General features: G+C 37.6%; 1 protein-coding gene across 1 annotated transcript; it reads left to right on the top strand.

Moving 5' to 3' along the window:
* Nucleotides 1-5,478: 5,478 nt before the first annotated feature.
* On the top strand, nt 5,479-24,229 carry RCN1 (reticulocalbin 1). Its single transcript, XM_070957511.1, has 6 exons — nt 5,479-5,993; nt 13,417-13,610; nt 15,061-15,239; nt 17,413-17,473; nt 22,681-22,880; nt 23,907-24,229. The coding sequence occupies exons 1-6, from the start codon at nt 5,752-5,754 to the stop codon at nt 24,012-24,014; spliced, it is 984 nt and encodes a 327-aa protein (XP_070813612.1). The 5' UTR covers nt 5,479-5,751; the 3' UTR covers nt 24,015-24,229.
* The last annotated feature ends 1,109 nt before the right edge of the window (nt 24,230-25,338 follow it).

The raw sequence follows: 25,338 nt of genomic DNA, 5'->3' as shown, positions 1-25,338 counted from the left end.
GGTACAATATAGGCGGTACCTGGCTCAGCTGCAATACTTGTAGGACAGATTTATTGTCAACTGTAAAAGTATCACAAGTAAGGCATATATTTTCACTTGACACAAGAATGTGGCAAAGTTATAGCAGAGTTTTGAGTCGCAGCTGGAAAAAAGTACTTTTTTAAAAAGCCTGCATAATATTATACCTGTGAGTGGCAACAACTGTGAGTAGCAACAACTCTTGTTGTTGTTTGAGGATCATCTGATTTTGCAGCCCTGACTGGATTGCTTTACAGCTGTTGCAAGGAAGAGCACAAGACCAAAAGTGTTAGATCAGGACCCATTTTATTTAGCATTTTACAGTGACCAGCTATTATCTTCATAAAAGGCAGGAAATGAAGCTATACCCTTCTTCTATCGTTGTTCCCTTGCAGTTGGTATTTTAATGGATAATGCCTTTCCATGGAGACAATACTTGTTTTTTCACTACAGTTCTGCCAGAATTAGATTTGTTCTTTAAGAATGTATCCAATCACTTTACAGCCATTCATATTAAAGATCATAAATTCCACAAATTATTTGCTGTGCTGTTTCTTTGCTTCTTTTGCCCATTCTAAATCTCCTTCTAGTCTCCTTCCAAAACCATGGCCTATAGTTTTGAGAGGGAGAAAACTCTATGCCTATTTTCTCCATTCCATGCAGGAGTTTATACTTCTCAACCATCACCCAGTTGCCTTTATTCAAGCTAAGAGTCAAACATTCTCATCTTTTCTGGGTTTTTGTTTGAGTCCCCTATTCATTTTAGACATCTTCTCTCACATTTTTTTCAGCTGTTATATCCTTTTTCAATCAGTATTGTACACAGTGGTACAGACACATCAAGATTTGTATCTTGGCATTTTATTTTCAGTCCTTTTTCTAAAGATACCCAACATGGGATTTGAGTTTTTCACAGTCACTGAGTTGATGCCTTCATTAAGCTCTCTACTATGATGCCACATAATTGTAACAATCCTTTTTCTGGTTTGTGACAGGATGCTCAGACTATACAAGCAAATATATGAAGTTTGGGGGGGGGGTTGCATATTTTATTTATTTAAATTTAATTGTATTGGCAATTTGGTTGACTATTCATCAAGTTAGAACAGATCCTTTTACAGATCTTTTCAGTCACTTTTGGTTTTCATTGCCCTAAATAGTTTACCATTACTCATAAGATTGGCCGACTCACTACTTATCCTTAAGTCAAGTCCCAGAAGAAACTGTTAGGGAAGCTTTGAAGAAGCACAAAGTGTAGAAATGCAGCTGCTTTGCTCTCTGGATGAGCCAAGCACAGCCAATTCTAAAGCATAGAATGGGGAAATTGAATTATAGTTATGCTTGTGATAGCTTGACATAAGGTTCATTCACAATTCTTTTCCATTTCCATTTTTTAAGGATATGTCTCCACAATCAAACCTCCATCTTGGTGCCAAGCCAGCTCCTTATGTGATCTAATAAGAGAGTGTTCTTTTCCATCAGAAAATAGAATACGCCTTTATTGCAAACACTTGACAGTTTATATCAAATGAATTAATCTTCAGAAATTTGCTGACCTGTTGCAGTAATCCAGCTAGTCCATTACAAACCTCTTAACGATTTTCTGCTTTGGTACCTGGTGACTTATTATATTGTCTAAACTGGAAAGTAAAGCTTTCTCTATTATGAACTGGGGATATTTAGTTATGATTATGGCATTAAATTGTATCATTGAAGTACTTTTCTTGTATATTTATCATACTTCTATATTTAAACTGTGAATGGATACAGTGCAGGCATATGGATGCTGGTTTTGAAAAGTGTAGTAGCAGAGGAATTCAAACAATTACAAAAATAATAATACAAAGAGTTTCTTGATTTTTTAAAAAAATTACTTTAGAAAAGAACTGACATGGCACAATGGAAAGGAAAGGAATGCACTAAGGTTGCATAGTGTCTCCTTATTTATTCAATTTACACACAGAATATCAAAAGAAATGCGGGACTACAGGAAACAAAACTTGGAATTAAAATTGCTGGAAGAAACACCAATTACCTCTGATATACTGAAGTTTTCATTTTGATAGCTAGACGTGAGAACCGTAAAGAATCTCTTGTTGAAGGTGAGATTAAAGACTGCAAAAACTTGTTTGCTGCTGTGTTAAAAATCCTCCCACACACACACACAGAGATTAAGTCAATGCCAGCCCAATGTGTGTCAGCACAGAAATTGAAGTATTGACAGATGTTATCTTCATAAGCTCAAGTGTCATGAAACAGACACTGGTTACTTGAAAGACTAACAGATCTAGAGAAAACATTAAACTCGTGACACTAACCATGACCACAAGTACTGTTGGAGCCATGTATTTTTTTTTCCATTTGTAACATGGCTATCAAAGACACAATGAAGAAAAATTGATGTCTTTGCATTGAGGCATTGAATAAAATGGTTGAGAATATTTATTTGAATTCATTATTAGCCCAACTCCAATGAACTCTTTGCCCACCAGAGGAAATCAGTCAATACATTATTTATTTTCGTCAAGCATGTATTAGATAACAAATATAAGTATAAACATAATTATGAATACATAAAATGGATACGAATAAAAGGGAACATTAGGACAGGGATGGTAGGCATGCTGGTGTGCTTATGCACGCCCCTTAAAGACCTCTTAGGAATGCGGTGAGGTTGACAGTAGACAATCTAAGGGTAAAGGTTTGGGGGTTTGGGGAAGAAACAGTCAGGTAGTGCATTCCAGGCATTGACCACTCTGTTACTGAAGTCGAATTTTCTGCAATCAAATTTGGAGCGGTTTACCATAAGTTTGTATCTATTATGTGCTCGCGTATTGTTGTGGTTGAAGCTGAAGTATTCATTGACAGGTAGAACATTATAGCAGATAATTTTATGTACTACGCTTAGGTTGGACCGAATACTAGTTCAATTTAACTCAGGAGTCATTGGAGAATGCACAGTGCTAATGCTTGGAATACTCAAAGTAGTTGAAAAAGTTCAGCAAAAACAAGATGGTTACAAGAGCTCCTTGGTGCTCTCTGAGTTTTCTTGCAGATGTTTCATTACTAAGGTGACCAGACGTCCCACTTTTGGCGGGACAGTCCCGATTTTTAGCAATTTGTCCCACATCCCGCGTCGTTTTAAAAAAGTCCCGATTTTTCATTCTGCCTCCTGAGTCCCAGCTGATGGCTAGAGGGAAAAAAACTGTTTAAACTCTTGCCGCGGGGCTTCAAAGGGCCGCCCTACAGGTGATCAGTCTTAAAAGAAAACAAATGAGTAGACTCATGCCTGCAAAAATAGAAAAAACAGCCCCTTACAGCTTCCGCATAGGTTAATTGGCTGCAAAGAGTTCCTGGAGCAGATTTTTTTCCCCCCCAGCTATCCTGAAAAAGCGAAAGCGAAAGTAAAGCTGCAACATGACAAAATGAGGCAGAGAGAGATTTCTTTTTCTTTTTCTTTTTCCTCACCAAAAAAGGTAGGTGCAAAACTGCAAACAATGGGAAATTTAGGGCAAAAGAGGAGAGTTCAAGATTTTAAAACACAAAAGAAAAAAAGCTCTATTTAACTAGGGAATTTTAATAATTGAGATACTATTAATAATTGTATATTGTGTTGAAAGCAGAAATGGTTAAGTTGTGGTTGGAGGAATATATGGGGGAAATTATTTGGTTTATTATTGGTAAATATAATTAATTGATTTGTAAGAAATTGGATTGCATGGAAATAATTGGAATATTCATGTTCATATTGATTAATATACAAAAAAGATAGTTATATAACTAATTGATTTATATTAAAATGTTGAATTTGTATTAAACAACCGTATTACATAATTACATAATTAACCAATGTGAGGATGGATATAAAAATAGATGACAATGGGAAGGGGTATAATATAGAATAGAAGGGAAAAATGAATTTGATTAAGATTAGAGATGAGGATGAAGGGTAATATTGGTTTTTTTAAAAAATTGATGAGGAATAAATATGGCAAAAAGGAAATATAGAAATTGTAAATTTAATTGAAATGACTAAACACTGTTTAAATTTGTGAACCAGCCAAATATTCTGTTCAAAGAAAATACACTGTATGTTTGTATGTGTGTTTCTAATTATTGCTATTTATTTATATTTGTTCTCTTTTATTCTTTAAAGTTTAACAATTCATTCTTTTATCTTAATATCTTTATATTTGCTTGGGGTTGGCTTTCTTCCCTTTCATCTTTTTTATTGTACAGCAATCTTTCTCGTCAAACCTACTACCTCTCTCTTTTCTTTCCTTCTTACTTTTTCTTCCCCCCACCCTCTTTTTCTCCTCCCTACTTCCTCTTCCTTTCTCCTTCTCCTCCTCTCTTCCTCCCTCTCTTACCCTCACTCCTACTCTAATTTCCCTTCCTTCATCCCTCTCTATTGCTGTATCCTTTAATGCATATGGACTACTCAGAGGGCTGAAAAAGTTATTTTTGACTGGTCCTCGCACTTTTGACCAGTCCTCAAACTTACGACTGTCCTCACATTTTACGTTTTTTGCCCTATCTTATCACCATGGTGAAGAGAAGCAGTTGTGAAATGAGTGACATGGAATGCTGCACAGGTATAAATGTGAGGATGGTCATAAGTGTGAGGACCAGTCAAAAGTGCGAGGACCTGTCAGAAATGACTTTTTTCAGCCCTCTTGAGTAGTCCCTATACATAGCCATGGCCACTCGGTCATATGACCAGCTAGCCACACCCACGTCACATGACCTCTAAGCCATGCCCACAAAATAAGCCACGCCCACAATGGTGTCCCTCTTTACCAATGTTAAAATCTGGTCACCTTATTCATTACCAAACTAGGTAACATCATCAGTGCTAGACCTAGCTTATCCTAGCACTGATGACGTTGCCTAGTTTGGGTAACAAAACGTCTGCAAGAAAAAACGACCAAGCTCAGAGAGCACTAAGGAGCCCTCATTTAACCCTGAGCTGCCAATATTCTCCTTTATTGGCAAGGTGGTTAGATATTATGTCTGATGACATAAGCACGAATTTACATGAACTCAAGGCAGTCTCGATGATATGATATCCATCAAGGCACAAACAGTCAGAAGCGACCGAGGAATATCCTTCCCAGATGAACATGACTAGCTGATCAGGCTGAATAACTATACAGCATTTCTTCCGGGGAAAGAAATAAGAGTAATAAACACGTTGGCGTTGGGAATCTTTCCCGCTGGAATCTTTTCTTTCTTCAGCCCGCCTCCTCCCGCCAGTTTCGCAATTGGTCCTCAGAAGAAACTGGAGCCGCCTTGCAAACGTGGCGGTCGGGCGGCTCCACCTTTCAGCTTAGGCATCTCCTCTTATCCAATCGCGCGAGGCGTAGCACGCAACGGCGCGGAGCTTCACCCGTTTGCAACCGCGTTGCTGACTGGCTGGGAGTGGTGGTGGTGGTGGGGGGGGGGAAATCCAATGACCAGTCCAAATTAGGCCATTCATAGGCGTCTTTTAAAAGCCAGACTTTTGCAGCTGGACCAGGATTTGTACAATGGGGGGCAGGAAAAACGGGTCGACCCCGCGTTGAGCCTTTATGAGCGCGTGGCGCGAGAGAGGCGAGATCCGCTGGACTGGGAGGCAGCCCAAGCAGAAGACACGTGTTAGGCTCTGCAAAGTGAAGGAGGTTCCCCTCTCGACGTGTATCGGAGACGCGAAAGTTTCATCGGAGACAAACCGCCCTGGGGCCGGAAGGAGCCATGAGCCTGGGAACAACTTCTAGCTCTCTCACGGTGGGGCTGATGCTAGTATTGTGCATCAACAGGTCCTTGGGCGTCCCCACTTTCAGAAAGGAGAGAGTCGTTCGTCCCGATCCCGAACTCGGCAACCGGCAACACGAAGATAACCAGAGCTTCCAGTATGATCACGAAGCCTTTCTGGGTAAAGATGATGCCAAAACTTTCGATCAACTCACCCCGCAGGAAAGCCAGGAACGGTTGGGGTAAGACGGTCCTTATATTTTACCAATACTGGAAGGCATAAAAGGTCCCTAGTTCCTCGAGGAAAGAGGACGTTCTTGGGAAGTGGGATTTAGAGATTTTCTCCAAGTAGGTACAGAGTGAAATAATAGTATTTTGCACGCCGGCGGAGTTTAGCCACTCTGCTGTCAAAGTTTAATAGTCTCTTCTCTTTCCTGATAAACGGCGCGGCAGCGAAAATCAACTCTGCGAGAGGCGAAGAAATTTCTTACTATGATGCCTTGGTAACGTGGCGGGAGGGAAAGTTCCCATCAACGCCTTGAATGGAAAATCAGTTTCATTCCTAGATCATACAGTATACAGAATTCTAGTTTTATATGGGAGATTGAAGTCGAGGATCAGCTCATTGAAATGAAAAGTCTTGTTGTAGGAGAGGTTTTCTTTCTCTTTTTTAAACTTTTGGAGGGTGACTTCCTTAATTTGTTGCAGCACAAACAAGAGTCTTTCGTGGGTGAGAGATCTACCCAGTGCATGACAATTATGTATCTTGTGTTGGCGGATGCATAATTGTGGGTTGAAGGGGTTAGGTTTACAGAGTGGGACTCGACATTATACACATAGTCCTCGACTTACAACAGTTCCAGTTGTCAAGCATCCAAATGTAAATCACGTGACTATTCGAAGTTACAACGGCACTGAAAAACGTGACTTATGACCATTTTTCACACAGATGACCATTGCAGCATCCCCATGGTCATGTGATTTACATTTGGATGCTTGACAACTGGTTCATATTTATGACGGTTGCCGAGTCCTAGGGTGACCCGATCCCCTTTTGCAACCTTTTGTCAAGCAAAATCAATGGGGAAGCCAGATTCACTTAACAACCGTGTTACTAATTTAGCAACTGCAGCGATTCTCCTAACAAACATGGCAAGAAAAGTCGTAAAATGGGACAAAACTCAACAAATTTCTCACTTAGCAACATAAATTCTGGGCTCAATTGTGATAGTAAGTCAAGGACTACCTGTAGTGCAAAACCTATTGTTTTGCAACAACAACAACAAATTTTTTAAAAAACATTAGAGTTGGTTGAAAAGATTACGAAAATAAAATCTGATTAGGTGTCCACTTCCAATTCATGTTGCGGCAGGCAGGATATGAATAGACAAGTCTGACTCTTAAGAAAAGAAACCTAGCAACTAATAAGAATTGGTGGAAAGCATTTCAATGGTGTTGGATTTTAAAAAACAAGTTGAAAGATCAAAAGTGAAATAGTAACACCATAACAGAGCATGTGAACAGTTTGCTCACCAAAGGGTGTCACAGATAGGAGGAAGTCAAACCCACAGTCACATGGATCCCATATATTACTCTCTTCTCCAAGATACTCAAGTTTAATCTTCCCATTTGATCTTCATGACAAATCTGCTGATTAGAGAAACCAGAGAGATAAATTTGAGATTACCCTGTGAACGAGAATATTCTCCAAATTTATACTGTTCTATAAATGGAATATCTCTCTTGTCTGGCCTAACTTTGTAATAAACTTGACTTTTCTGTCTGAGGCAGGCAGAGAGAATTGCTTTTCTCTAGGCAAAATACAGTCAGCAATGGCTTCCCATATAACCTAATTTTTCTTCCTCAGTTTTTTATCCCATTTAACATCCCCAGACCTGGGATGGGGAAAGTATTACAGTATTATTACTATTATAGTAGTGGCCAAAATTGTGGAAACCTTTTGGGAAAAGTGTATTTTCTAAAACTAGCTAATAACACCACTTTTTTTTGGAGTAGTACCATAAAATTATATATCAATGGAAAAATAATTTAATCAAGAATGTAATGCAATAACTTTTATGAAGGATTTGCTATTAGAATAGCAGTTACAGTATAAAGAAGAACAGTGAAACAGGTAGAAAAAAATGAGATATACAAAAATTATCACCATGTCAGTTAATACTTAGTTGGGTAATCTTTAGCATTAATTACGGTTTTACAACATCTTCCCATGGAGTGAATCAAGTCTTTTAGTTCTGCAGTTGTTATAATGTGAAACCAAGATTGAATGATTGCCTCTATTAACTGGATTTTATTGCTGGGTCGCTTCTGACTAACAAGTTTCTTTAGTCGGCTCCATAGATTTTCAATTGGGTTAAGGTCTGGGCTATTTCTAGGCCATTCCAGCAGTAGAATATGATTATCTTAAAACTCCAAAAAAAGTGGTGTTATTAGCCATCAAACCTCAAAAATACACTTTTCCCAAAAGGTTTTCACAATTTTTTTTTTGAATTTTTTTTTTATTTTTAAAACATAAAACAACATATTTTTGGAGCAAGAGTTTGGCCTGGTATAACATAGGTATAAATTCCCAATTTCATCGATTAACATCCTAAATCTAAACCCAATTTTTGTCATCCAATCTAACATCTTATTCTAACATTTAAGATTTTATTATGTAGTCACCCTAACTCTTAAACTTCAAATCCAAACAGCACTTTATAGTATTCATTTATCATTTTAAAACAATCAGTATTTCATGTATTTTCTGTACTTCAAAGACCCAAATCAAATCAATGTTTCTTTTAAAAGGTTTCCACAATTTTGACCACTACTGTATATGGCCATTGGAGGGAGCAACAAATGTTAAAACATGAATAATGTCATGCAAATGCTGTAGCTGGTGTCCTGGTGTGAATATATTTTTATGGCATTTGTATGAAGAACATTATGTCATGGTGTCATTTGGGGATCTTTGCTGTTGGCTGAGGAAGTTGAAGTCAGCAGTTGAAGTAAATGAAAACTTTGATTTGTGGGTGGGTTTTTCAAGATGTGGTGTTAGGGAGGGGAGAGAAGGCCTTTCATTCCTAAGATTGTAACTTTCTCTTGAAGAATTGTCAACTTTTATTCAAAATAGCTCTTATTGATGTTAGTAGAGCCCCCTTTAAAGTCTAATTTCTAAGATGGAGGAGAGGAGAAGCAAGTGTGCATAAATGAATAGAATAAAGGTGTGGGTGGGCCTGGCAGTTGTGTCAACACTGTGTTTTGGTGATGCCTACCTAGGATGTGGTCCAGGACACAGTTGGTAAGGCTTCCATGTTTGATGGAGCAACTTTAGACTTCAACCCAAATAGTGTCTCCAGTAACTGGGCCCAGAGTTTGATAATGTCATTGGATTTTTTGTCATCTGGTTATCGAGATGGGTCACAGGTAAAGGTGAATCAGCTGATTTCTGTCCTCTTCAGTCTGACATTCCTTCTATGCTTGGTGAGTGCTGTGTGTTCAAAGCATCCACATGGTACAGAGAAAGCTGATATGACTCACATCCCTGCTTGCTTGAACCTGGAGGCAGGTGTAGAAGACTTGGTCTTTTGTTAGGTATCTGAGGGGCATTCTAAATTCTGTATGCCTTTTTTGGTGCAGAACAAATGTCTTACTTCACTGACAAAGAAGAACAATAGTCAATCTCTCCCACCAAGTGGTCTGTTAAATTAGGATTTCATTTGTGTATAACTATACTTTGGGTCATGGGAACCTCCAGATGCAATCTGTAATCCAGATACAGATCTCTTTTCTGATGTATATCCCTCTCTCTATGGGGAAGGAAGTTGGAATTTGTATTTTGGCATGTTAATTTGGCTTAGGCAACACTCCACAAAACTTGACTAAGTACCTTTATGTATGTTTATGTGGGAAAAAAAATGTGATCGGTACTTTTAAAACATGCTAAATTATCAAATTCCTACAAATTAAGTAGCCAGATATCATCAGTTGGTGTTCAAATTTGACTCCTGTTGGGTTAATGTATGTTTACTTTGCATTTCTCCTATTTCCTTTCTCTCCCCCCCGCCCCCCATCACTGTCTGAGGAGTGGCTTAAAATGCCACGTAGGTTTTCTTGGAGAAGGCACGAGGGATTATTTCCAGAGAATGAGAATCTCTTGCATACATCTCCAATTCTTCTTCTTCTCCTGCCTGATCAGACAGCTAGTTGAAAGCAAAGGCAGAGTGAAATGGGGAGAAAGACTAAGAAAGGACATGGGTAAAGACAGAGACTGTGAAATGTCATTTGTTTATAATGCAACCCTTCCTCAAAAAATAGATTGCAGGTCAGTCACAATAATGCAATATTTTTTTTTAAATGTAATCATAGTTTATGGAGGTAAAAATATCAGAGAAAATATTTCTTCAAACAATAATGTTATCTTAGATGGATAAGGCAGTGTGGTAGAGTAGTTAAAGTTTGGGATTCATACTGGAAGTGTGCTCAATGATTTTGGGCCAGGTTTTTTTCCAGCCATTGTGCCTCACAGGTTTGTTGCGGTTGGGAACAATTGTAGGAGAGAGGGCTGTGTATATTCTCTTTGCGTCCCTGGTGGAATGGAGGGATATTGGTGTATCAGATAATTAAAAAATTACCAAAGAGATACATAGTTTAAAAATAAAAATCTAGTTTATATATTTGAAGGAGGACATTATAGTATAGTGATGACTAACCTTTTTGCCATCGCGTGCCAGGAAGGGGGCAGGGGAGGTTCGCGCGCGTGTGTACCCACACCCATAATTCTATGTGGGCCATTTTGGGCCTCTGCAGGATCTCCGAGGGGGTGGGGAAGGCTATTTTCACCCTCCCCAGATGCATAGAGAGGATCTGGATCCAGGTGAGAAAGAAAACTGGGCCTTCCCTACCCATCCCAGGCCCTCTGGAGGCAGGAAACAGCCTGTTTCCCTACTTCTGGTGGGCCCAGAAGGCCTGAAAATCAGCTGGCATGCGCGCTGGACTGAGCTGCGGTGCCCACTGATATGGTTACGCATGCCACCTGTGGCACGCGTGCCATAGGTTCGTCATCACAGTTATAGTAGATACTGAAGTGTATCATCTGCTGTCATGCATATTACATCTGCATTGGGGATACATTGGGGTTTTCCAAAAACCCTTACTCCCATGACCATAGCTGGAGGTCCTTGACTTACGACCATAATTGGGACCAGAATTTCTGTTACTAAGCAAAGCACTTATTAAGTGACTCACACCTGATTTTATGGCCCTTTTTGACATGGTTGTTAAGTAAATTATTGCAGTTAAGAGAATCATCTACACATCATGTGGAGATGTGGAGATGTTGTGATGGTTGTAAGTGAGAAGATTGATTGTAAGTCACTTTTTAAAGTGCTGTGGTAATTTCGAATGGTTGCTAAACAATCGGTTGTAAGTCCAGGACTACCTGTAGTTTCCTAGTCACTTGATCTGCTACAACTGTAGTTGCAAAACAACCTGTTAGCAAACAAATTAGCTAACAAACTTGTAAGAGGGCTATTTTCCATCTTAGTGGAGATAAAAGAGATGAGCGCTCCGGTGGCAGCAATCAGGAAAACTGAGGATAAGCTGCAGAAGGTTTACACATCTTGGGACCGACTACAAATTGTGAGTGGTATCATTTGTTACATAAGTAGAGATAGCAGATTGTTTACCTCTAACCGTATGGTTATCTATGGGTTCTGTGTCTGTTCAGTGGCCTCTTAGAAACTGTATAGAGCAGGGGTGTGAAACTCAAGGCCTGCGGGCCGGATCTGGCTCACAGGGTGCTTCGATCTGGCCCACAGGGGCCAGAAACAACGAAGGACCGGCACACGGTGCCTCTGCCAGTGAAAACGGAGCTCGGGAGGGCTGCGCACAGTTTCCCCGAGCTCTGTTTTTACTGGCAGAGGACTGCAGGAGGCAGTCACAGCTGAAAATAGGGTCCAGGAGCCCGTTTTCATGGCAGAGCTCTCAGGCCACCACAGGTGCCCCTGACACAAATGATGTCATGCTGGCCTGCCCACCTCAGCCCCCTGAGGTAAAACACAACCCTGATGTGGCCCTCAATGAAATCGAGTTTGGTCTAGAGCCACATTTTTGGTGAAAATCAGTTTTCATATGCTCAAAGATCAAGGTCCTATTTAATCACTTTGTAAGATATAAGATCCAAGTATTTTAATCCTCACAATTTATAAACAAGTCTGATTCACAAAATCAAAGATTTATTGGAGATAAAATGAAGAAAAATAAAAAGCGGTTGCAAGCACGGCCTTTTAGCCCCTTCCCAAAGGGATTGAGTTCAAAGAGCGCAAGGAATAGTTTTCAAGCTACACATTTTATACTCCTACACAATGCACACCACGCCAAAGAAGCCCTCCCAACTTCCCTTTATTCTCCTAAGTCATTCTCCAAGTTGGATCCAGTTTGTAGGGGCAATAAGCTGAGTTTGTATAAAATATACAAAAGTATGAAGGCTATTGCTTAACGCACTGTAAACCGCCCTGAGTCTCCGGAGAAGGGCGGCATATAAATCAATTTTTTTTTTAAAAAAAAAAAGTTATTTTATACTTTAAAAGGATCATCTTGGCAATTCTTGTCTAACAACGACCATCTTATCATGTTTACTTTTAACTTCACCCTGGGTGGATGTTCCTTTTTTATTCACTTTTATAAAAGAACAAATTATTCATTTCCTTCAACTTCAGTTGCTCTTTGGCTACCACGCCAGAAGAATGGAAGAGCTTTCTGAGCCGACTTACTGCACTGTTTCTTCTTATTTCCTGTTTTCTCCTTTTTTCTTTTTGTTTTTGAGTTTTATGTTTCTTTTCTCCAGACTTAGGGAGCACAAAAGGGAAACACATGATGATATGAGAAACATCATGTAAATGCTGTGACTTGCATAATTGTGTCAGACTTTGGGATGCCCATATATTTTTGCATCGTTTGTGTGATGACAAAATGCATGAATAGTCATTTTGACATCAACATGGCTTTCCATGGATGCCTGTCTCTCTTAAGTGTTGTAATACTTTTGACTTTTATCTCCCCAAATAAGATTCTGTGTAAATGTGGAATTAAGCTGCTGTTTATGGTGGTATGATCACTATACTTTTATGCAGAATAAATTATACTTTTTAGGTGTCTTTCTTTGTGCTCTGATATGAACACATAGTATATTTTTCTGCAAGAGTGGAAATTCTGCTCCATATAACATATATTCATAATTGTGGTATCAGTGGTTACAGAATCCTTCCTTGATGGCAGTAGATGAGGGGATTGTGTTCTAACAGACTTGAAAATAACCATATTGGAAAGGCTGTGGTAAAGGATTGGATGGATTGCTCAAGTATATTTTGCTATAATTCAGATACTGATTTGGATATTTGTATATGATCTGGAGGACAGATATGCATGAAGAATATGTTGGTTCAAACAGCAGTGCTAAACAGCAGAGATAAAATGCATCATGTGATCCTTAGATAGGTATCATGCTGGTTCCCATTCAGAAGATTCATTTTAAGCAAATGTATTTGTACAAGGTATGGCAATTTGTAGAACAGTTACCTAGGATAATATGGATAGTAATGCAAACTCTGAAGAATATTTACCAAAATTCTAATTATCTGATTACTTTTCCTTTTATTTCAGCAAAATTGTTGATCGGATTGATGATGATAAAGATGGTTTTATCACAACAGAAGAACTGAAAAATTGGATTAAAAGAGTACAGAAACGTTACATCTTTGAAAATGTGGCTAAAGTCTGGAAGGATTATGATCTCAATAAAGACAATAAAATTTCATGGGAAGAATATAAACAAGCATCATATGGCTACTATTTAGGTAAGAAAATTCTAGACATTCAGCTGTATTTGTTTACATTTATCAGCTATATAACTGAACCTAATTCATATGCAACAGAACTGGAATGAATGGTGGATGGATGAAAAATTAGCCTAATAACTAGGTAGTGCTAAAAAAATACCTAAGACTAATATAATTCCCATAGTGAATTAAGTTCTTGGACTTTTGGAAAATATTGGAATAAAAATACTCACACACACAGAGCACAATCATCAGCAGTTCTGAATTCTAGCATTGTTTCTAAAAAGGCTTATGGAACAATTTTGGTTATATTCCTTTTTGGTTCTTTTCCAGAGTAGTATGACTGGAAGTAAAGTATTTAGTAAAGTATTCTCTGATAGGAAACAACAGCTTAGTTCAAACCTATATCCTATCAATCCCATTTTGGCATTTTACATGTATGATAAATTTGATATAATGTATCTGAGAGTACTTGAATGCTAAAGAATATCTGAAATTTTGGAGCAGAAAAATTCCAAATCTCCCTGAAGTACCCTGCTTCACTTTCTCCGTATGAAAAGCGAGCCTTGTGTATATTAAATACCAGTTGAAATAAGCCAAGGGCTACAGCCAGGCTGCAGGTTATTATATTTGTCTTTGATGTATTCAAGATTAAATTGCAAGAAAGCAGAAACTCACTTGTTTTGTAAATATAGGCAGACAAGATGCACAGGTAAGAAATGAATACAGAAAAGAAGAAATGCATTTGTCAATTTAATCTAAATGTAAATGAATCACTAAATGGGACTTTGAATTCAGTTTTGAGTTCCAGAGGACATGGGTACCATTAAAGAGGGTGGGTATAGCGTTCCTATATCCTTTGTTTCTGACTACATGTGCTTATTCAAGCATATCAGTTTTCTGGCCAACTTGGTGGCTCTGTGCACGTTGTTAAAAACAAGTAAGATTCCTATGTATAAAGTGTATATGTCAAAACACAAATGCTTTTGGGTGTAAAGAAAAAGGGACTGCTTGGGCTATTTTCATAATACCATTGTTTTGAGGACTAAAATTTTAATTAAATCCTCTTAAAATACCTTCCTTCTGTTTAAAGCACATGGAAGCAGCAGCTGCTGCAACACTGATAGTATATATAAGGATGGGAAAGGGACGCAGATACGTAGCTTTGTCAAAGAGTCTCTCTAGTAAATACAAAATGCTATGGTTTTTTATTGTGGGTTAAGAAAAGAATTAATTTTTTTATTTGAAGAATATGGAGCTATAACTGTATATATATACAACAGTAGGTTCAAAAATCTAGTGGAGGAATTCCCATAAACAGAATACTGTACTGGATGTATGTCTTATGTAGGAGAGATTTAGAGATTTAGATTCTAGCATATCATTCCTGGATAAAACACTCTGGTGTTAATTATTCCTGCAATTTTAGTTTGGTTCATCTTATTCTAATAATTTATTTTTTCTATAGAGCATTCCAAAGAGTTCCAAGATGTCACAGAGCAACACAATTTTAAGAAAATGCTGCCCAGAGATGAAAGAAGATTCAAACAAGCTGATCTGGATGGTGATTCAGAAGCAACTCGTGAGGAATTCACTGCTTTCCTTCACCCGGAGGAGTTTGAACATATGAAAGACATTGTTGTTCTAGTAAGCTATGGCAAAGCTACCTTTATTCCTTTGGGCTTCCCTTTTATTACATCAGTTTGAAAATGACTTTCTCATCTTTCAAGGCAAGGTTTCCTAGACAGTAATTACTGTTCTTTTCATCCAGAAGGAAAGCTGCTTTTAGGAATTAGGCTGCTAAAAAGTAGCCTCTCTCCAGTGGTGAAATCCGAACCAGTTTGCTACCGGTTTGCTGGTCGCGCATGCGTGCCGCGCGCCAAAATGAGGCTTGGGAAGGTAAGTAGAAATGAAAGGGGGAGATCAGCTGTGCTGCGCAATTTAGCTTCGCAAGAAAACAGGATTTCCTGCTTTCTAGCAAAGATAAACCTTGCAGCAAAGCTGATTTCCCCCTCCTTCTTCTACTTACCTTCCCAAGCCTCCTTTTGGTGCGTACTGCGTATGCGCAGCACGCACCAAAAGGAGGCTTGGGAAGGTAAGTAGAACAGCGGGAGGGGGAATCAGCTGTGCCACACGATTTAGCTTTGCTAGAAAGCAGGAAATCCTGCTTTCTAGCAAAGATAAACCCCACGGCACAGCTGATCATCAGAAATACTGGTTCAGAGGGATCAGTAGCTTTTTAAACTGCTGGTTCAACCAAACCAGTAGCTAATTACCAGTTCGCCCGAACCGGTAGTTTTTATCACTACCGGTTCACCTGAACTGGAGCGAACCGGTAGCATTTCACCCTTGCTTCTCTCCCAAATTTTGGTGATCTCTTATATGTTCAATTCTATCTGAAGATTGTTTAGTAGTAAGGTGGCAAATAGAGTGGACCCATGAATATTGCTTTATTGAAGTATTCAACAAATCCTTGATTTTATCACATACTAAAGCAACAATACTGAGAAAAAATGCTTGTGTTAAACGTTTTAAAGTGGCATCCATTGAAAATCATAAAAATGCAAACTTTGTGTTTTGCCTACATTTGTCAACGGCCAACCCTTTGCCCCCTATTTTTGATACATTACAGGCCCATTGATGCTTCAGTGCTACAAAGCCGGGCTGTTCTCACAATCCTTCAAATTAGCTGTAGAAATCAGGGTGTGGCTGTTTACTATGGCATAATTTTACTTTATCAGAAACATAGGCAGTGCCTTATATGGTATAATTCACATACGTTAAGCATCATTTATCGCGTACTCAATTAACCACGATTAAACCGTTGGCTAGTTTCACACTATTATATTTAACAAAATCAAATAAACTAGTGGTTCTCAACTATTTCTTTATCACAGATTCCCTTTAAATACCTTTTGTGGCAATGAACCATGGCCCCAGTCCACCAAGACTTAACTCAAGATTTAAATCGTAATAACATTTCTTCAAGCCTTCACGGACCCCTATGATGACATCATGGCCCCCTGGGGTCTACAGATCCCAGGTTGAGAACCTCTGAAATAAAAAATATTCCAGTGTGTGATATCAAGCTAGGCATAGTCAGCCATTGGCCCAACTAAGTGATGTCAAGACCAGTTTTCTCCGGTCGTCCAACTGTTGACTATAGTTTCCAAAATTCCCTGGTTTCCAGGCTTTTCTTTTTTGTTGTTGTTGAGATACTGAGATTTGGGCTTAAGCTCTTCCCACAGTATGTACTGAATCACAAGTTTACTGCTGTTTCTGAGGCTTAGAAACTGTATTTGCTATTCCTAACTTGGAACCTTACAATATTATTAGTCATATTGATTTATTAAATGACCTGATATTTAATTGACTAAGCAACCTTTGAAAGTTCAGGTATTTATATATATATGATATCTCCAGAGAAATATTACAGAAGCTCCTGTAGCCAATTCCTGTGTATAAAGAAGATTCTAAGGTAAAACATACCTTGCATGTATGTTCAGGAAAAATATTTAGATAATATAACATTACATTTGTTATATGTTTGATTTTAAAAAAAGGCTCTACTGCTCTTGGTGTAAACAGTCTTTCCCAGACTGTACCTTTCCAAATATTTTAGATGTCAACTCACATAATTCCTAGCAAGCACTCAATAGGCCAAGCTGGCTGAAGATTATGGAAGTCCAAGACCACTGGAGGGCTTCACATTGGGAGATGCTGATGTAAAAGGACAGCTGAAAATGAAAGATTTATAAGCAGTTTGCAGAAAAAACTAGGCATCTTTATACTGACAGCTTGTTTCCTCTTATTGTGACAGGAAACACTGGAGGACATAGACAAAAATGAAGATGGTTTTGTGGATCAGGATGAATACATTGGTATGCCATGGCATGGAGAATTCTACTATTTATTATAAATATGGTTTCTTTTTAAATAAATATGTGATTTTTACTGAAACTTTTAAAGTGAATACAAGGTAATATAATGTAAGGAAGAAAAAAAGCAAAAAGCTCAAGAAAAGACAAAAACTGAATAAAAATAGAAAGAAGGAAAATATATATAAAGAATCATATTCCTCCTTTCTATAATTTATCCTCTTTAATCCTCAAAGACATAAATCAAAAGCTCATTTTTATAATTTCTTATAAAATATCCATAAGATAGTTCTACTCACCAATAATTGTAGATAATATCTTTTCTCTAATCAAAGAAAATAATTTAGCCATTTCAGCAAAATATGTTAACTTCGCCAATAATTCTTCCATTATGGACAATGTTGAATCTTTCCATTTTGGTGCATATATTAATCTCATCACACTAATCTTATATTGAAATAATCTCCCATGACATTTTTCTAACTATTCTCCCATTAGTCCTAAATTATGACTTCAATTGAAAACTGGTCTTTAACATCCTCTATATCAAAGTTTGTATTTGAATCCATTTCTTTTACTTTTATTAATGTCCACCAAACATGATAAAATGTCCCTTCATGTTTACATTTCCAACATACATTTGAAGTGCTTTTATATGTCCTAGACCAGTGATGGCTAACCTTTTTGTCCTTGCGTGCTGAAAGTGCGCACACGCGTGCACAACAGCACACATGCGCATGCCCACACTCATAATACAATGCACGCACGACACATCCCCTGTGCATGTATGCGCCACCCCCCTGCACGAGCTCCCCCCCACCCTCCTTGCCTGCGCACACGACCCCCCCCCCCGTGTTCCGTTTTGGACCTAGCAGGCCTCCCTGAAGCTGCCTGGGACCAAAAACGGGCAGGGGGGCACACCACACACCCCTGCACTCCCCCCACCCCCCCCTGCATGCCTATGCTGTCACAGGTGTTATATGTGCCTTGTATGCAGCTTTATTCCTCTCTAGCTTTTATCTCCATTGTTCAGTGATGCATTTCCTGCCTCTCTAGGATTTATCTCTATTTGCTCCTGTGAGGCACTTCCTATTCCTGTTGGATGTATATACAGCTCAACTGGGACGAGGGCTTGCGTGCCGGCAGAAAGGCCTACATGTGCCACCTATGGCATGTGTGCCATAGGTGCGCCATTACGGTCCTAGACAGTACATTATGTCATGTACTAATGATACATCATTTAATACAAATTCTCTTTTAGATCAAAACACAGTATAAATTTCAACTTTTAACCACATATTTTCCCATCGATCCATCTGTATATTATAACCAAAAGCCTTGACCTGCTTTATCATACATTCTTTAACTTATTTTTCATGTTTCAAATTTCAACAAGCGATTATGTATTTTTAGGAATTACATGTTCATTTTTATTTTTATTTTTTTAATTTTGATTTATATGCTGCCCTTCTCCGAAGACTCAGGACAGCTTACAATGCGTTAAGCAATAGCCTTTATACTATTGTATATTTTATACAAAATCAGCTTATTGCCCCCACAAACCGGGTCCTCATTTTACCTACCTTAGAAAGGATGGAAGGCTGAGTCAACCTTGAGCCTGGTGAGAATTGAACTCGCAGTAATTGCAGGCAGCTGGAAGCGAAATACTACCTTTAACAGTAGCATTAGTCTGCTGCGCCACTCAGGCTCATTATCAGTACCCAAATGTATTTCAAGTTCTATCTTACTTTGCTCCATTTTAAATCTTTTGGATAACTATAAATGGGGAAACCATTGACAATTATATCCTCCTGCTTTTCATTAGCCTCTTGATTTCATTTTAAATTTGCCTTGGTAGTTTTCTAATGAGTTCCAGTATGTCAACTAGTATTTTTTTTCTGCCTATTCTCCTCCCTTAACTTATACATTTGTTTTAAAACTTAACTCCTACAATTTTCTAAACTTGTCGTCTTTTATTCAATACTTCAAGAACCATAATGAGCAAAAATGGAGACAGTGAATATTCTTGTCTTATTCCTTTTTGAATCTCACAAGGTTTTGTTATTTTCCATTAACAATTGTGTATGCTTTCTGAGACATATAAATCAATCTTATATCTTTAATAAAATTATCGCCAAGTTTCATATGTTCCAGAACTGTAAACAAACAAACAAAAATTCAAATTATCAAAGGCTTTCTCTGCATTTGGAATATCAATGCTTGTTTTTCATTATGTTGTTCGAAGGTAGCCCACAATATTCAAAACATTTCTAATATTATCTAATAGTTGTCTTTTAGGTATAAATCCATATTGTTGTTCATAAAAAAAATCCTGTAAAATAAATATGATTTCTTATGACCAGTTTGGGTAGTCTCCCCAGTTAGAAACTGCACATAGATTGGTAGTGAGACTACACATTCTGTCTGTAAGTACTGGGCATCAGTCGTGTTCTTTCTTAGAAATTACCTGAAATCTAGATGCAAGCCTAATATTATATAGGATTTTCGTGGATAAAAGCCCCAAATCGTATTCAATATTCATAGAAACTGGAAATCAGCTAAAGAGCTCAAATGTCTTTGTTGATTGTGCATCAGCATTTGTTCAGAAGTATGATAAACACACTTGATAAGAAAGACATCATCTGGCTTTTGACTTCCTATTGTCAGTTTAGGGAAAAGAATGTTACCATGTCCTTACTTGTTAAGCAACTCAGATACAGGTAGTCTTGACCTTTTGTTTAACAACCGTTCAAAGTTGCAACAGCCTCAGAAAAAGTGACTTAGCAACGATCCTTAAAATTACAATGTTTAGTATTATTGCAGTGGCTTGCAGTCAAACGATCATGGTTTGTTACCTTTTCAGTTGGCTTCCAACAAGCAAAGTCAATTGGGAAAGCCACATTTGTTAATAACACTGTGATTCACTTTTTTCTTGTTTTTTACATGTTGGAAAAAAAATATTACTATTTTTTTACATTTGTGGCACATTTTAGTTCATTCTGAGCCTTAGCTTTCCTAACTCATTTTTTCCGAGTGTTGTTTGATTTCCAAGTCGTCCTGCTTTTTCAAAGCAACATTGGTACCTCTTTGGAGTACTTAGTGCTCAGGGCAAAGAAAAGAAAAGGAAAGTTAATGAAAAGGTACCGGTACTTCAAATGAACGGATATATCTAAAGCCTCACTAAAGACCACTAAGTTCCACATAGCTGACTGTTGTTTCTCTAAAATTCCTGGTGCTTTCTATTCCTTCAGCTTGTTTGATTCTGATGTTATCCACAGAGACTTCGGCTGGCAGAAAGAAAATGCAAAGTTGCTCTAGGCTGTTTTTCTAGTCAGCCTTCTAAAGGTAGCATAAAAGAAAGTGGTTGGATTGTGTAACAGGAAAGTGTGACTCTTCCAACTTCTCTCATCTTAGAAGATATTTAGTAGGTAAAAAAAGGGATCAGCATTCTCCTATTTTATTAAAAAAAAGTTGTTTTCCACCAGACAAAAGATGCAAGAAGATAAAACAATACTAAGGCTTGTAAATAAGCCTGCTGAAGTAGCATAGGTTTAGCAGCGTAAACCAAAGTAGAAATTGTTTAGTTTTGAAGATGTGGTGAGAATAGAATCTTTTAATATTTGGGAAGCAGCAGAAAAGGGCAACCATGGCAACACAATTACAACTCTACTTGTTTTATACATGCAGCACGCATAAAGTGGGCAGGACAGGTAGTCCTCGAGTTACGCCCACAATTGAGCCTAAAAGTTCTGTTGCTAAGTGAAACATTTGTTAAGTGAGTTTTGCCCCATTTTGTAAAGTTAGTAACAGGGTTCTTAATGAATTGGCTTTCCCATTGACTTTGCTTGTCAGAAGGTTGCAAAAGGTAACAACATGACCCCAGGATACTGCAGCTGTCATAAATATGAGTTGCCAAACATCTGGATTATGATCATGTGACCACGGGGATGCCACAATGGTCATAAGAGTGAAAAATGGTCATAAGTAACTTTTTTTCAGTATCATTGTAACTTTGAACAGTCATTAAATGAACTGTTGTAAATCAAGGACTACCTGTACTGTAATCCCAGTTGCAGACAATATCTTGATTTTGTGTGAACTATTTTATATTCTAATATACCGTGCAGAAGAAATTATCTCTAAACAAATGCATTTATAATTATATATTAAATGACACTTTTCCCTTATCAGCTCGGCCTCTTTCATATTATCTGATGACTTAAATAAAAATGAAGCCCACTTTTTTTGTTTGCTATAGATACGATTATATCATATATCAGAGCAGCAAATAAGGAGAAAGGTGACTTACAGAGTGTGTGAAATATTTAAGCATATACATGGATTTCTGGGTTGTCCTTCAAGTAGCAGTTACATTATCAATTCAAGAGCAGTAAAATGCTGCATGATGATAAAAGAAGTGTGACGCCACCATGCAAATAACATAAGAGCATATGCAAAGTGGATTCTGAGAATCATTACACTCTTCCCCCCCCCCCCAATCCCTCCTATCTGGTGCAGAAGTTCACATCTAACTCTTGAATTTTTAACTGGCTATAAAACAAATTTTCTCCCATCTTACAAGCTGAATCCAATTTCTGCAAACTACAGTCAGTATTAATGAAGATGTAGCACTAAACCACAAGAAAAGGAAATGATGGAAAATTATGTTGTGAGATATAATTGCATGGACCACTTCTAATACATTTACCATAAATTGCCTACATACGGTTCATATGATTTTTCCAACCTAGTGTTCTTTTAATGTTGGTTTCTATGAGTTTTACTGTCTCCAACTCTTCAAGATCAGGTTGATAGTTGTTTTTCTTTCTTTTGCAGAGTATGGATTCTCCTCCCCCCATGAATAAACATATTATAAAAAGTTTGGATTTAGTAGGTCCTGAGTTATGGGGATAAAGAAAGGGGGTAATTAAAAAAAGCTTGAAATTATCTTTAGCCTAACAACTATCTTGCTAGTCTTGTACATCTATTTAATTTTAATCATTGGACATCTGTTTATAGAAGCTTCATTGGAAGTTTATGGTCATGATTTATGTGGTTTTATTGGTTGGATTTTCATACCGATACTTCGGGTGACTATAATGCATTTGATTTTGTATAATCATGAATTATTGGGAAATATATTTGTATAGAAATATACATCTTTTCTCTAGTACAGAATCTGAGTTTTACATACTATTTCTTGTTTCCAGCTGACATGTTTGCACATGAAGATGGGGGACCTGAACCAGATTGGGTGGTAACAGAACGTGAACAGTTTGCAGATTTTCGAGATCTAAACAAGGATGGAAAAATGGATAAAGAAGAGATTCGACACTGGATTCTTCCAAAAGATTACGATCATGCACAAGCCGAAGCAAGGCATTTAGTTTATGAATCAGATGCAGATAAGGTATTTAGTGCTTCCCCCGCCCCCCCCCAAAGGTGTCATGTTAGCTTATTGGTTTGATTCTATTTTGCCCAACCATAAATTTAAGATTTAATAATTCTGGTAAGATGTTTATTAAAAATGCATGATTTGAATGAGTACTTTGATGTCATTAGCTAATCTTTCAGAAAATGCTTGAAAAAAGTATTACAGTAAAAAAAAATGTAAAACTGTAAATCTAATGTGGATTTTTAACATTTGTTCTAATCTAAAGAGTGTACCTCTACCCCCAAATATTGCTTCCGATACAAGTTAAAATTTATGGGTGTTTTCTTTAAATTAAGGAAGCAAGATTTAAGATTATTTTTTTTCACACCAATAATTTATTTTTCAAATTGTTTTGGTATTTTTGCAAACAAATGCCTACTGACACCTCTTTTTGTATATTGTTCTTTTATATGGCCTGAAGCATTGAGGCCCGCATATAGGCTTTATAAATAAAGGGATTTAGAGAAAAGTATGAATAAATACCAATCCAAGTTCTTATACCAGAGTTTGGATTTTTAAAACAAAGAGGCGCAAAATTGACTAGAATGGAACATAGCTGTGTATAGGGTCCCTTCTAAATCTTCTATTGATCTTCTGCTGAATCCTTGGTACATTTGCAGGTCTCAGAGGAAAGTAATACCCAGAAATACCTACAAAAGTAGCAGAATATAATCAATATAACCCAGTTGTCTCAGGACAACTGGATTACACAGGTCAAATTTTCATCATGGAAACAAACTAAAGCATTTTAGAGCAACATTAAAAAGGGACTGTTGGTATTTTTACAGTTTATCTGCAGCTAATTATTGTCTGCAGCTTACGATTTTGAATAATCATTTTTCATAGAGCCAAGTAATTTTGTATGAGAGTGTGCGTGTTTATGTGTGTACACACATATATATACACACACACACATCTTGTTTTTAGATATACATTAAAGCTATGTAATTAGAGCTGGATATTTGTAGCTGTTTCTCTAACCAGCTATTTTTTTCCTTGCAGGATCAGAAGTTAACCAAACAAGAGATTCTAGATAATTGGAACATGTTTGTTGGAAGTCAGGCTACAAATTATGGAGAAGACCTCACAAAGAATCATGATGAGCTATAATGTTTTTGGAAAAGCAACTACATCAGAGACTTTTGTCTAAAGTTGCCTGTAGATGACCAGAATAACAATGGTCATTATGGCAAATTAATTTTGCACCAGTATATACTTTCTAACAAAAAGCAATTCTGTTAATACCATTGAATGCCACAGATGTCACTTCTTCTAAATGCATATTTTAATGAATTCATTGTAACTTGGGAAGCGCACTTTCCATTTGTAGGTTGACATACTTTCACTTCAATCCTATATATGTAACCTTGGATTTATCACTAAAATCAGTGAGATTTAACCTGTGAAACAGAGTAAGATAAACAGCCTCCCATCTTACTACTTAACATGTACTACATCATACTGTGTGTGGAGAGTTTAATAATTCAGTGCTTTTTCATGGTGTAGTCAAACCCCCATATTTCAAACAACATGGAGTCTACCAAATGTGTTGGGATATAACTCATCCCCAAACCCCATGACCCAATGGTAGATGAAAAGCTTGGCTTACATCCCTGCAATGTAGGGATTTCTTTGATGTCAGAATGTTTCAAATGTTTTATCTTATGTATAATGAAGTGGTAGAGTATCATATAAGGCTACATCACATGAAGTATACTATCATCAGAATGCATTGCTCAGGTTTTCAGTGATAGGTCTATACTCAGAACTAAGATCTCATCTCAGAAAGTTCTCTAGTATTTTCATAATGAAGAAAATACTTTACATAGTTTTTCTAAATTTTTCTTCTGAGATGGGCAGGCATTCTTGGAGACTCATATTTTGTTCTAATGAAAGTTGCAGTGTTAAAACATCTGAAACATCTGAAAATTCTTAACAGCAGAAAAGGTGCTCGTTTTCCATCTTCATTTCCTCCTTACAAGGAAGTGTAATATGAAAGACAAAAGTACCACAGGGAAGGAGAATTTGTACACATCCCCTTTGAGTATTTGCTATCAGAGAAGACTTGAGCACAGGCCACTATCTTGATGTGGGATCTTGTGAGGTAAATTGCCACTTTTAGATTTTTGCTCTTGACTGTTAACTTATTCTATTTCGTATGGCATACAAACTTTTCTAGTATTTTTGCCTTTATGGACCAGAAGCCATGAACAATAAATACGTTGATTTTAAAATCTCAAAAGTGGTGATTAAGAAGGCATGCTAGGTCTCTGATGGCGAACCTTTGGCATGTATGCCAGAAGTGGTACGCAGAGCCATCTCTCTGGGCATGCCAACTGTTGCCCGTTGCTCTTCCGGTTTCTGGTGTGCATGCACGTGCGAAGACCAGAAACCAGAAGAGCAACTCCCTGGTACTCATGCACAGGCTGGGAAG

Source organism: Pituophis catenifer, unplaced genomic scaffold (assembly GCF_029215685.1).
Source record: "Pituophis catenifer annectens isolate HBS135680 unplaced genomic scaffold, rPitCat1.0.hap2 SCAF_1, whole genome shotgun sequence".
Taxonomy (NCBI): domain Eukaryota; kingdom Metazoa; phylum Chordata; class Lepidosauria; order Squamata; family Colubridae; genus Pituophis; species Pituophis catenifer.
The sequence above is the reverse complement of the archived record's forward strand: the minus strand, read 5'-3'. Positions and strand labels throughout refer to the sequence as shown.

Bases quoted from the DNA above. Each gene is read 5' to 3' on its own strand.
- RCN1 (XM_070957511.1), top strand. From the start codon at position 5,752: ATGAGCCTGGGAACAACTTCTAGCTCTCTCACGGTGGGGCTGATGCTA. The intron at 5,994-13,416 runs GTAAGACGGTCC...CTTTTATTTCAG, and splicing joins GAAAGCCAGGAACGGTTGGG to CAAAATTGTTGATCGGATTG. The intron at 13,611-15,060 runs GTAAGAAAATTC...TTTTTTCTATAG, and splicing joins ATCATATGGCTACTATTTAG to AGCATTCCAAAGAGTTCCAA.